General features: G+C 37.0%; 1 protein-coding gene across 4 annotated transcripts in view; it reads left to right on the top strand.

Moving 5' to 3' along the window:
* Nucleotides 1–13,051, top strand: part of herc3 (HECT and RLD domain containing E3 ubiquitin protein ligase 3) — a 29,955-nt gene that overhangs the window by 4,457 nt on the left and 12,447 nt on the right. For 3 of the 4 annotated variants that reach the window (XM_067496669.1, XM_067496668.1, XM_067496670.1), the window contains exons 2-17: nt 487–834; nt 2,688–2,847; nt 3,352–3,428; nt 5,438–5,659; nt 6,083–6,174; nt 6,464–6,594; nt 6,943–7,094; nt 7,562–7,635; nt 8,237–8,361; nt 8,526–8,585; nt 10,651–10,762; nt 11,505–11,742; nt 12,022–12,185; nt 12,367–12,480; nt 12,712–12,735; nt 12,854–12,952. In XM_067496669.1, coding sequence (XP_067352770.1) covers nt 612–834; nt 2,688–2,847; nt 3,352–3,428; nt 5,438–5,659; nt 6,083–6,174; nt 6,464–6,594; nt 6,943–7,094; nt 7,562–7,635; nt 8,237–8,361; nt 8,526–8,585; nt 10,651–10,762; nt 11,505–11,742; nt 12,022–12,185; nt 12,367–12,480; nt 12,712–12,735; nt 12,854–12,952 — 2,067 coding nt within the window. In that variant the 5' untranslated portion in view covers nt 487–611. The remainder of the gene's footprint in view (nt 1–486; nt 835–2,687; nt 2,848–3,351; nt 3,429–5,437; nt 5,660–6,082; nt 6,175–6,463; nt 6,595–6,942; nt 7,095–7,561; nt 7,636–8,236; nt 8,362–8,525; nt 8,586–10,650; nt 10,763–11,504; nt 11,743–12,021; nt 12,186–12,366; nt 12,481–12,711; nt 12,736–12,853; nt 12,953–13,051) is intronic. The other variant, XM_067496671.1, reaches the window with a different exon arrangement.

Below are 13,051 nucleotides of genomic sequence, written 5' to 3'. Positions count from 1 at the left end.
GTCTGTTTTCCAAAAAAAAAAAAAAAAATCCACTAATTTGTTTGATTTTTATTTGCTTAAGATGTTATGAGGCTTTTTTTATTCGACTTCATTAGTTTAGGTAGTTAAATACTGAACAAATTAGCAACTGTATATACAAAAATAATTTTATTTTAATAAAGGCAATCCATAAATGAATAGTCTTGACCCTTCTAAAGTCAACTCCTGTCTTCTCATGTCTGTCATGTTTTGTTTATTTCTTCATTTTCCTGTTTGTTTATTACATTTACCTAACATAGTCAGTAACATACATGTATCATGAGTTGGCTGACTGGAGCAGCTTAAGCAGGGATTACAAAGATGGGGTTTATTCTCACACACAGCCACACCTACATCTAAATCCATTCTAATTCATCTCTAAAAATAAAAAAGTCTCCATACATTAAGCGCAGTGATAATTATGTTTAAGATGATGAAAGATGACACAATTGTTCTGCTTATTTCCAGGTTTGCATTTTACATGAGGCGAAAACGTGGTCCCTCTCAAGTCTGAACATTATAGTCTTCCTCCATCTGGCCATCACACTTTTTGCATATTCAGATTGGTGCTCATCCCCTGTGTCTTCACGAACATGCTCTGTTGGGGCAATGCAAAGGATGGACAGTTGGGCATTGGTGTGGAGAGGAACACTGTGTTTGAGCCAAGGAACTGTAATGTTTTTAGTGGCAGGGGACTGAAAGAGGTTGCCTGCGGAGGGCAACACACATTGTTCCTGCTCCGTGATGGCAGTGTGTACACCTGTGGCTTTAACAACTGTGGACAGCTGGGCCATGACAAAGCAGGGACTTCCCCAGGTAAGCTTTCAGCATGAACATTTGGTTAACTGACCTCTGGCTAATAATTACGGATTGGAAGTTGTACCACCCTGCACTATTTAGTTTAGTAGAAAGTTACCAAATCGTGTAAGAATGCGGTGAAATTATTTTTACAGGTTATGGCAAGTTCAGTATTTTGTCTTCTAACAGCTGTAAGAATGGATCAACAATCTTGATGATATCTCAAGGATGTAGATAATGAGCAAGAAGGTGGAAATATTACACTTTACATCTTATTTATATAATACATTTTATTTTAATTTATCTTGCACCAAACATCAGATTATATGACTAACCATATAGCTGTTTCTAGAAGACTTGAAATATTCTAATAACTTGCACTGTAATCTCGGTTGATAGTATGTGGGTGGAGGTGTGGTTTATGTATTACTTTGGATAGGTATGTGGGTGAAAGGTGTAACAACAATGATTAAATGCAAGAATCAGTGGACATTGAACAGGCAAGTTCCAAGAGAAACGTTCTTACAAATGCAAAGGAAAGGAAATATTATGATTAAATCCCACACGTTGTGTAGTAGATCAGTTGGTAAGGCAGTTGACCACAGGGTCAGTGGTTCGATCCCCGGTCCCAGCTATATGTCAAAGGGTGTCTGGGCAAGACACTGAACCCCCAACAGCCGTTTCCCCATTCCCAGCGGTGCAGTGCCTGTCCCAAGCCCGGTAGAAATTGGGGAGGGTTGCGTCAGGAAGGGCATCTGGTGTTTTATTTTTAAAAAAAAGAAGAATAAAACAAACTGTGCCAAATCAACATGCAGACAATGATCCGCTGTGACCCTGAACTCACAGGATAAGCCGAAAGGACGAAAAATAAAAAATAAAGTAAGGACTTGTAATCACTTTCCTTAACATTGTTGTTATCACAGGTCATTATAAGGTATGTTTACTTGATTAGATCCTTCATGACAAGTCTGCAGAAATCTTTTTAGAAAAGTTTTAAACCACAATTATGAAATCATTATTGAAATCATAAAATCATAAAATCCTAGATGTTTTATTAGTTTATAAGTATTTTAGTAATTATTTCCAATATTAAGTTAGTAAATGTTTCTAATATAACAATTAGTGCCCTGGTATGTGAGCCAACGAGAGTTTTCTCTGTGTTAGCACTACTTTTGTTTTTTCTATAGTCACTATGACTTAAACTTTTAGGCAAATTAAGAAATGTATTCATAAGCTATCAATGATGTCATCACTGACGTCGCATAACTGCCTTTGAAGTGTTGAAGAAAATTGTTATCAGCACGATTGTGGAATAAATGTTCAATGTTTTGTCATATGATGACCTCTGCAATGGATAATTGTTGGACGACCGCTCACTAGTAACCCTGCCTCTACAATACTATTGTAAATTCCTACAGTGAATTCCTGAATCTCATGTTGTTACAAACATCACAAGTTTGCATTCTTTCGGTTCCTGCAAAGTTGTTGGTGAGATAGAATACCCTTGCTAAAAGCCTTGTACGGCTGATGAGGGTACTGTGAATACTTTCTGCTTCAACAGATCCTGAAATATAAATACATACCATTTGTATGTTGTAGCTTGCTAAATGAAGCACCATGGTGGAAATGAAAGGTAGCTGAATTTACATAAACAAAACATTTTGCTTGGAATTCTAGACAACGGCCAGGCTAGTGCATACTAGATAAGACCCTAGATTAAAAAGAGAAAATCAATTAGGATAATTATGCTATTTTGTTTCTAATGAATGAAGAATTAATACCTGCCCACCCAAATCAAAGCTGTACATATACCTTGCTCTATATTTTGTCATTTAACTGTTTCTGATATACTCTGACAATCTCTTCAACAGAATTAGTCATAGCTCTGGAAGCTCAGAAAATAACAATGGTGTCCAGTGGTCGGGGCCATTCTATGGCGATCAATGAGCATGGTCAAGTGTTTGCATGGGGATCTGGCGATGGGGGTCAGCTGGGCCTCGGGACCACAGAGACAACTGTTCGAATTCCAAGGTGACTGTGTGTAGGGCACCGTGGCTGTGAAATAATTTGTTCCCATAAAATTAGAATAAAAAATTATAATTGTTTTGTATTTGTTCTGTTGTAGCATCATAAAAATGTGTGAATTAGTTTATGGTGACTGATCTCAAAGTTTTGCTCATATACAGTAGAGTCTAATATGAGGTCGATTTTTTAATTTTGTTTTCACAAAAATGAATATAGTCTCCCTAAATCCCCAAAAATATGGTCAGACATGTCTGCTCATTCTCATGACTGTGAGCTGTGGTAGTTTTTGGCATGTCTTGTATAGAGGAAAAGAGGAAACCACAGGGTTTATTGAAATTTGTGATTTTCCAACATTTTTGCAAAGTAAGCAATAAGCTATGTAGTTAAACATGTTATTTTTGGTTTGAAAAGATGTTGTATTGCTGTATATCAGTAACTTTTAAACCAGAACTCTTTATGGTGTACATTCTTTGCTTGTCAAACAAATTTAATTTTCCCTCAATTCCCTAGGTTGGTAAAAAGACTGTGTGACCATCAAATCTCCCAAGTAATGTGTGGGAATCAGCACTGCATCGCACTTTCTCGAGGTGTGAAAGAAACAATCACAACACAGTAAACACACGAACATTGTTGAGCATCTACAGTATTTACTCCATGTACTTCATGTCCAAACTATGTCTATATCTAGTTAATTTGGATTGTAGTTGTAATCTGCCAGCTGAATCATGCATATACCATTCACCTTGAGTTGTATTTTGGTTCCCTACAAATTTACTGTATCAGCCTTAGAGACCAAAGCTGTTCCTGTTTTTCAGTTATATAATTATGAGAATACAGAAATGAAACAGAAACAATCAGATATAGGCAAACACAAAACAAAATATTTTTGGACATTTTATGCTATAAACGTTTAGGTTGTTAAAGTGGAGATATAATGTTGAAAATGTTTTGATCAGAGATAGTTGTTAAGTAGCAGTAGTCAAGGTGGGATCAATTTAAAAGCTATTATTCTATTTGGACTGTAAGTGTAAAGATTCACAAATCCACATTGCACCATATTACAACCCCAATTCAAAAACATTTGAGACGATGTGTAAAATGTAAATAAAAACAAATTGCAATGATTAGCAAATCTCATCAACCCATATTTTATTCACAATAGAACACAAACAAGATATCAGATGTTGAAAATGAGAAATTTTACCATTTCATAGAAAATATTGCCTAATTTTAAATTTGATGGCAGCAAAACATCTAAAAAAAAATTTCCATAGAACGAACAGATGGCTAGAAAAATATTTTCTGCAAATTAAAAAACAACGGGGCATTTGACAACTAATAATATAATTTAATATAATAATTGGCAACAGGCCAGTAACATAACTGGGCATAAAAGGAGCATTTCAGAGAGGCAGAATGTCGAATGTAAAGATGAGCAGAGCATGATCAATCCGTGACAAACTGTGTCTAAAATTTGTGTAACGAGTTCAGGAAAATGTTCCTAAAGGTAAATTGCAAAGACTTTGAAGATCCCACCATCTACAATCTATAAAATATCATCAAAAGTTTTGGAGAATCAGGAGGAATCTCAAGGCTGAAGGTCAAAACTGGATGCGCTTGGGTTTCGGGTCCTAAGCCTGCACTGCATTATAAACAGGCATGATTCTCTACTGGACATCACTGCATGGGCTGAGGAACACTTCCAGAAATCACTGTCTGTGAACTCAGTTCAGTGTGCAATCCACAAATGTAATTTAAAGCTGTATCATGCAATGAAGAAGCCATATGTTAACATTATCCAGATACTCCACAGTGTTCTCTGGGCCAAAGCTTATTTAAAATGGTCTGAGACAAAATGGAAAAGTGTTCTGTGGTTAGAAAAATCAAAATATGAAATTCTTTTTGGAAACCATGGCCATCATGTCCTGCAGACTAAAGAGGAGAGGGACCATCTGGCTTGTTATCAGGGGACAGTTCAAAAGCCTGCATCTTTGATGGTATTGGGGTGCATTAGTGTCTATGGCATGAGCAGCTTACACATCTGGACAGACGCAATCAATGCTGTAAAGTACATAGAGGTATCAGAGCAACATATGCTCCCATCCAGACGTCTCTTTCAGGAAAGGCATTGCATATTTCAGTAAGGCAATGCGAAACCACAAACTGCATCCATCACAACAGCATGGCTTCACAGGAGATAAGTCCGTTTGCTAACCTCGCCTGAAAGCAGTCCAGACCTTTCACCAATGGAAAACATTTGGTGCATCATAAAACAAAAAATCCAGCAACAAAGGCCCAGGACTGTTGAGCAGCTAGAATCCTGTATCAGACAAAAATGGGACAACATTCCCCTCCTAAAACTCCAGCAACTAGTCTGATTACTTCCCAAATGTTTATAGACAGTTTGTTGAATTGTGAATAAAGTATGTGTTAATGAGATTTGCAAATCGTTGCATTTCTTTTGTTTTTTTAGGGTTTACACATCATCCTAACTTTTTTGGAATTTGGGTTGTAGTAAACAAATGTATATTTGTATGTATGTAGTTTGTTGGTGTAGCTTTATCATTTACAATACTTTGTGTTTTTCCCCTTTCAGATGGCCAGCTGTTTACATGGGGCCAGAATACCAGCGGTCAGCTTGGTCTGGGTAAAGGAGAGCCTAGCAAGCTGTTCCCTCATCCCCTGAAGTCTCTGTCAGGAATTCCTTTAGCCCAGATAACAGCTGGGGGAGACCACAGCTTTGCTCTCTCCTTGTCTGGAGCTGTGTTTGGCTGGGGCAAGAACGGAGCAGGTCAACTGGGTCTTAATGATAAACAAGGTAATAATCACTTGAGTAAAAAGCAACAGATTAATTACTGTTTTGATGTTCACAATGAGATACAGTAGGTCTTGTCTAGACATTGTGCACTGCTCTTAGAATATTGCGCTGACACTAGATGGAGAACTTTGTTCGTCTGAAAATGTTTGCCAGTAGTTATAGGTGCTCATGAGTGGATGAGAGACTACTGTAAAAACATTTCATGCAAACCCTGTTTGTTTTTATTTTTTATATAATTGTGTGACATGATGGGGGGAAAAGTTTTACTGAATATTCAATCTTAATTTTAAATAGCCTTTACATTTTAAATGCAGGTGTTTCCATGTTCCTCTTAGTCTTACCACTCATTTAAGTAAAAATGTCAAACCAGTAGAAATGTAGAGCAGTGTGACCTTGCTTGCTTGTTTGTGTTCCTTTCCTCAGATCGTGCTGTTCCGTGCCACATCAAATTTTTGAGATCTCAAAAAGTTGTTTACATCAGCTGTGGAGATGAACATACAGCAGCACTCACAAAAGTATGAATACAGTCTAATTCTATCCAATGCTTCGTAGTTGTGAGATCCACATTGGCTACCTACTGATACATCTGATGGTTAACAACCACGTGTCAGATATTATAGTGTTTCCTGTATAGAGCAACTCATGTCTTGGTATGTGAGCTTGTTAAGGTTAAAGTTAGGGTAGTTTATCAAAGCCTTTCTAATCCTGGCACGTGAGCTACTTTTTCACTGCAATGTTAAGGATTCTTAAGGATTATTTCCAAAACAATTTAAAAAAACAAATGCTGTGTTTTCTCTCTGGCAGGATGGAGGTTTGTTTACATTTGGCGATAGCTCTTGGGGTCAGCTTGGTCATGGCTCCACAAATAACGAACTTTTACCCAGACGAGTGCTGGAGCTTATGGGCACTGAGGTGTCGCAGATCGCCTGTGGCAGGTACTTTTTTCACATAGTGTTTAGTACACTTTGTACAATCTGATGAAAGTGATACTGTGCCAAAATGTTATGTCTGTTTTGTTTTTTTTGTAGTTGATGTTGGTGAGTTTTTTGTTTTGTCCATATCATTTACTACTTGATGGGGACAGAATATTAGAAACAACTCTCAATAAAATGCAACGAAACAAAAATTGGTTAAATGTTAAAACTTAGCTGAACTGTCCCAGGTTTGAATCTAGGAGGGTGGAGACCTGTCGCACCCCTGTCTGTTTGTCTCTCTTGCTAATAAAGGCATAAAGTATGACAAAAACGTCAGGTACTCATGCTCTTACGTTTTCCTTCTGTTAGGCACCACACATTGGCATTTGTACCTTCCTCTGGTATAGTTTATGCATTTGGTTGTAACAGCCATGGACAGCTGGGTACAGGGATGCTTGGAGACGCTAAAAGCCCGTTTCCTGTTAAGACCAGTCTGCTTACTGGAAACTTTTACAGAACAGGTAAGCAGAAGACCTATTGTGTGTATATGATAGTGTCTAAAGGGGCTTCTACTTGTCAAGTAGCTTTGTTTGTTTATACGTGTTTCATAGATGGTATAAGCCATTTTTGTTTTTGACAAAGGAGTAGAAGAAATTGTGTCATGTTTTTTTAATGTAATATCTATTAGGGGAATATTTTGCAGGATTATCTTACAGGGTAAGAATATTAATTATGTACTTACCATATTTTTTTTTAATATATATTATATTTAAATCCACAGAGCTCAAAAGAGAAATTATTCCGAAATCTGTAAACTGATATAATGGAATTAATTTTAAACTACTTCATTCTTCCATGCTGTTGTAATTTAATCACCATTATCACTTGTAACAATGTATCAACAGTAGATACACTACTAGGAAAGATTGTTAAAGTAAATTTGATTCAGTTGCTGGCCTTCTAATGTGTTGTCTTCTTTTTTTATTAGCGTCCAAAACATATACAGTGGTCAAAATCATCTGCGGAGGAGATCATAGTTTCTTATTGTACTCTAATGAACAGGTATGTGATTTTATAAACATGGAGTAGTCCACATAGAGCTTGAACTAGCTGTATAATTAGTTATGATATGACAGCTCTTTTGATTAATCTTGGTGATTCATACCACTTCCTTGGGCTTCCGCTGTTTTTTTAGAATTGAAAGCTGTCAAAATGTCACTTTTTTGTATCATAATTTGCAAACTTGTCATATTTTTTCATTTTAGAAAGAAAGCGTGGAGAAATGTGTGTAAAGTATTACACCCAAAAATTTGCACCAAGTTAAAATAATTTCAATCAAGTTCATAGTTATACCACAGGGTGGCAATGGTGTCCAAGGTTTTTCATTTCTGCTACAGGACCTTTACTGTATTAAGAATAATTGTCTAATATAAATAACCAGCAAATTGCCAAGAATGTGCACTGATAGAGGCACACTCTCAGCCTCTGTGGTAAGATATTTAGACCTCCAGTTTGGCTTATTTAGGTTATCTACACGTAGGAAAGAGACACAACTCAATCTAAAATCCAAACCTCTGTCCTGAACCTTACCCTATACATGTGCAAACAGTCTTCCACATTTTTATGCCTGTTATTCTCTCTCTGTTTTAATTCTTTTCTGCAGAATTCAGTCCCCCCAGAAGACTTCAGGGTGATTAATATCAGTAACAGCCTCTCCCCAATTAATTATGAAAGATTAAATTCATGGAGGTTGAAACTGATGTACAACACAGATTCTACTGTCACAAAGTAAGTCATAAGTAAAATAGGTTATTTACATTGGATTAGATTCTAGTAACAAGGGTGGTTTTCCTTTCTGTAATTTCACACAAGCAAATTTTTGGTAAAACCAGTAACATATAAATGGCCTCAGGTTAACATTTTTTATCATAATTCCCTGTTTCTTTGCTCAGCGAGATCATAATACAGCTTTCATCTACTGCTTGTTGGAATGCCAGCTTCTTGGACCAAAGGTATGCACATGTTATCTTTAATATTAAGGTCATGAAGAAGTTACATGGGTAATAGCTAATTCTAACCACTTTATGGGCTGACAGGTGATTAAACTATAATGATACATCAGCATTTATAAGTTTATAATATTTCTATATTAGGCTATTAGAAGGTCGCAGGTTCACATCCCTGGCCAGCTTCTTTGTGTGGAGGTGGTAGACAACCAGTGCAAATGGTTGTTTGTCTGTGTATGTCTCTCTGTTGGCCCTGAGATAGACTGGCAACCCCACCTCTTGCCTAATGACTACTGGGATAGGCTCCAGTACCCGCCAGTGATTACAGATAAGGGATGGATGGATGTTAGTATTAAAAACACCAGGTGGTCTTAATGTTGTAGTAGTGTATATCATTGATATAAATGGAGTAGACAAAATAATAGACACCTATGTCAGTATAATGCTGTACAGTTGAACAGCATCACAGAGTGCAGCCTGCAAAATGATCATACAAGTGTATCTTGAACTGAACATAATCATCCTGATAAAAGGAGGATTTAATTAATTATAACTAGCTGTATCTAATATAGCCAACAGTGTGTAAAAACCCATTATATAACCTAAAAAACACAGTACAAATACGACTGGCTGAATGCACAGACTTGCATTTCATCAGAGCTCCTGGCAATTGACTCGCACTGGGTCAATTTGGTTTACTTGTCACACATTCTCACTCAGTCATGTCTTCTAGTCCAACAAAACAGGCTTCTCATCAGGGCTGCGTAAGATGCTATCTGTATTGACATCGGGGTTTGTGAAGCTGTGTATTTCTCTGACCATCATCCTCTATAAAGCTGTAAAGGATTTTAGTATGGACTCATCAGCAGATAGCTATCACGTCCTGGGAATAATCTGGAGGTCATTAAGGCGAAAAACAAGGCAACAAAAAGGACTTTATAGAGGGCCTCCAGGAACTCACCAGAAACTAAAAGTTGCATAGCCCACCACTCACATTTTTCATTAAATTAGAGGAACATGTGGGATAAGTAGAGCAGGAACAGTAAGTGGTACTTATAGATCAAATATACATCAAATTCCACAATGATTTTAAAAGAAGGAATGCAGATAGGGACATTTTTTTAAAAACAAGAACGTAACGTTAGACAATGCGTAATGTAATCACATAGTATATTTTGATCATGTTTGTACCTTTAGATATAGATATAGATATATGGATAAAGGGAAGGTTTTTTTCCTTTCAATTAATAAATGATTACTTTTTTAAGTAATAAACCTAACCATCTGTTAAAAAAACCCTTTCCTTTTTTGTAAGCTTAAAAAATGAATAAACAATAATTGTCACATGTTATGGATGTGCATGGGTTTCACAGGGCAGTGACCGTGCACAATCATGAAAGAGACAAATAATATCACTTAAACATAGTAATTATATAAATATCATAATATGCCTGATTTAGCCAATCCTTTAATGGTGATCCATAGCCATTAAATAGTTGAAATTGAGATTAATATCATTGGGATGTGCTGTTGTGGTTTATAGCACATACAGTTATTGTTATTGTACTGTTTTCACATTTGTATGTTTGGACAGAACACATACTTCTATCTGCATCAGTGTTGTTTGTTTGGTAAACAGTCTCTACAAGATCAGATATCACATATCTGTGTTATGACTAAATAAAATCTGTGCTTTAGGAATGGGATGGCTTAAACTGTAAATAGCTGCTGTCCCTCATGTTGAAGGCTTTGTGGAGGTGATTTGGAGGTTCAGTATCCCTAAGCTTCCCTCCCTGCTCACTATGCCTGGTTCCCAAACTGAAGCGGATATGTGTTAAGAGATTGACTTAAATACATTTAGGCTGAGTGTACACTCAGCTCATGTTGTGCTGTGAATTAGCACATCTACCTTTGGTGTCCCGTTATGTGACAAGTTGGAATAGACTCATGCTGGTTTACATCAAGGTGTTACCAAAAAATCTGTGAATGTGAGCTCTGACCTATCTTTATCCTGTTAGTGTTTACTGACACATAATAGATGGCCCTGATAATCTTATGTTTGCTCTCTTAGTGACGATACCCATTTCAAAACCAACCCAAAGATCCCTGGAATTGACCTCAACTCTGTCAGACTGCTATTTGAGACACTCAGCAAACCAGCCTTCTCTGGAATTTTGGAGAAGGTAATAGTGTATTTATAAGTGTGTGTATAGTAACAACTGAAGTTATACCATTTGTGTCACAATGCAGAGTTAAAAATTAAATTCTTTGTTTTAGATCTAAACCACAACCTCCCAAAAAGCGGCCACAGAAAGTGGTTTTTGTTTTGATCCTCTAATTCAAAATGTTTTGAAAGTCAAAACAAAATTTGACATGACTCAGATTTGATTATGATACAAACCTCTTATTAGCTTCCTCTTTGCAATGTTGTCATTTAATGCAGCAGTTAAAGGAGGAACATGGAGTTATACAACACTGGCTATAGAATAGCATATGGTTTAAAATACACATGCATCTCAACTGTGCATCTTGTGCTTGTTTTTGAAAGTACATCAAGTTCTGCCACAAATTTATGGCACAAAATACAGGACTGAGTCATAACCTCTAACATTAGCTCAGTAATGTAAGGTTTAGGGCTTGTGTATCTCATGAATCTCATGAATTATAATCTGTGTGTAGACTGAGGCCACATTCCAAACCACTAAATGCCACTCCCACAATTTAGTGACTGAACTTTCTGACTGATGTCTTCTGCTGCCTGGTGGATTTAAGTGGTTTTGGTCTTGGAAAATATCGTATAAGTTTCTTTGGTTAATTTACTAATACTTGTGGCTTTCAGACATATCACAGACAGTACATTTCTTTACTTGCAATTACTTTTCTCCATGTAACCATATAATTAAATGTGTCCAACCCTCTGTTTAGGCCACCAAGAGTTTTGAGAGTCTGTTGATCCCTCAGCTACCACGCTCTCCCCCTGATGTTGAGGCCATGAGGATCTACCTCATCTTGTCTGAGTATCCGGCCCTTCAGGACTCCAAGAACTACATTCGCCTCACTATCCCCCTGGCAATGGCCATCCTCCGGCTAGACACCAACCCCAGCAAAGTATTGGGTATCATATGTGCATGCACACTAGATGTTTTTATACTCATCAAGTCATGTAAGTCAAGTAAAATTCCACTCTGGTTGCTACTGCGATAACACTGCACATAATGCCATGTAATACCACGTTACTCTTTAGTGTCTACTACAATGGGACAGCATCCTCCTCACTATCCATGTCACCTACTGTATGGTTAATGTTTGTTAACAAAAATAAGAGATCATGGAAGACGCTACACTGCAGCTTATCACACAGATAATTAAAGTAAAATATTATCATCTTGTTTCTTTGTTTTGTCATTTAATTTTGCCTTTGCCTCTGCCTGTGTTCCTGCAGACAACTGGTGGTGTTTTGTGGATGGCAGCGTGTTCACCAGGATGGTTGACATGTACAAGAGTATTGTTGTGTTTATGCTAACTGGAGGCAAGACTCTCCTTGTACCGGTGTTCTATGAAAACTATTTTCTTGCCGCACTAAGACTGCTGGAGAAACTCCATAAGGTAAACACAAAGGTCATCTACTTCTTCTGTAAACAACCCATCAGCTCTGCACTGTTCCTAAGTGAAATGAAAATGTGTTTTTCCTGGTAAAATTGTTCTTGGAAGTAGCTGAGGAAGCTGTAGTCTGCTGAGTTCTGTGATATTTCCTGATGGTGATGCAGGTGTTGTTCCATGTTCTCAGGTAAACCTAAAAGCTCACCATGTGGAGTACAATCGTTTTTATATCCCAGACATAACCAGCCTGGTGGACATACAAGAAGACTACCTCAAATGGTTTTTGAGTAAAGCCGAGATTGTGAGTCCTGATAATCTCTGATAATGTTTCACTTCCTTGTTAGCTGACATCTTTATCTCATATATCATATCTCAATATTTGCAGAAACTGTAGAATAGTTTTTCATAACTGCACATGGGTGTGTGACTGTTTTTTGCTGTTAGTTCCTGATAGTTTCTGAGTGTCTAAGCTCACACCACAACAGTTTATCTTGTTATACTAAACACTTTTTTCATCTCATTTGTTTTCTAGAAAAAGGAATCAACACCTTCACAGGTACTGCAATTTACAGTTGCCCTTTAATCTCTAATCTTAAATATTAGTTTTATTAACCCCTTTTTGATGTTATTGATGTGTTAATTATTTTTTCAACCATGTCTGATTCTCCTTGCAGAGCGACTTTCCCTCAGTGAACCTATGTGCCTACCCGTTCATACTGAACGCCCAAGCCAAGACAACCATGCTGCAAACAGATGCTGAACTGCAAATGCAGGTACTGGAAAATATAAAAATAGTTTTGTTTGTGGTTACAGTATATTATTATTGATATTATTATGCGTTTTTTCATTATGTATAAATCTTTTTTGTCCTC

This window comes from Channa argus, chromosome 3, assembly GCF_033026475.1.
Source record: "Channa argus isolate prfri chromosome 3, Channa argus male v1.0, whole genome shotgun sequence".
In the NCBI taxonomy this organism is placed as follows: domain Eukaryota; kingdom Metazoa; phylum Chordata; class Actinopteri; order Anabantiformes; family Channidae; genus Channa; species Channa argus.
This window is presented reverse-complemented; position numbering and strand designations above follow the sequence as displayed.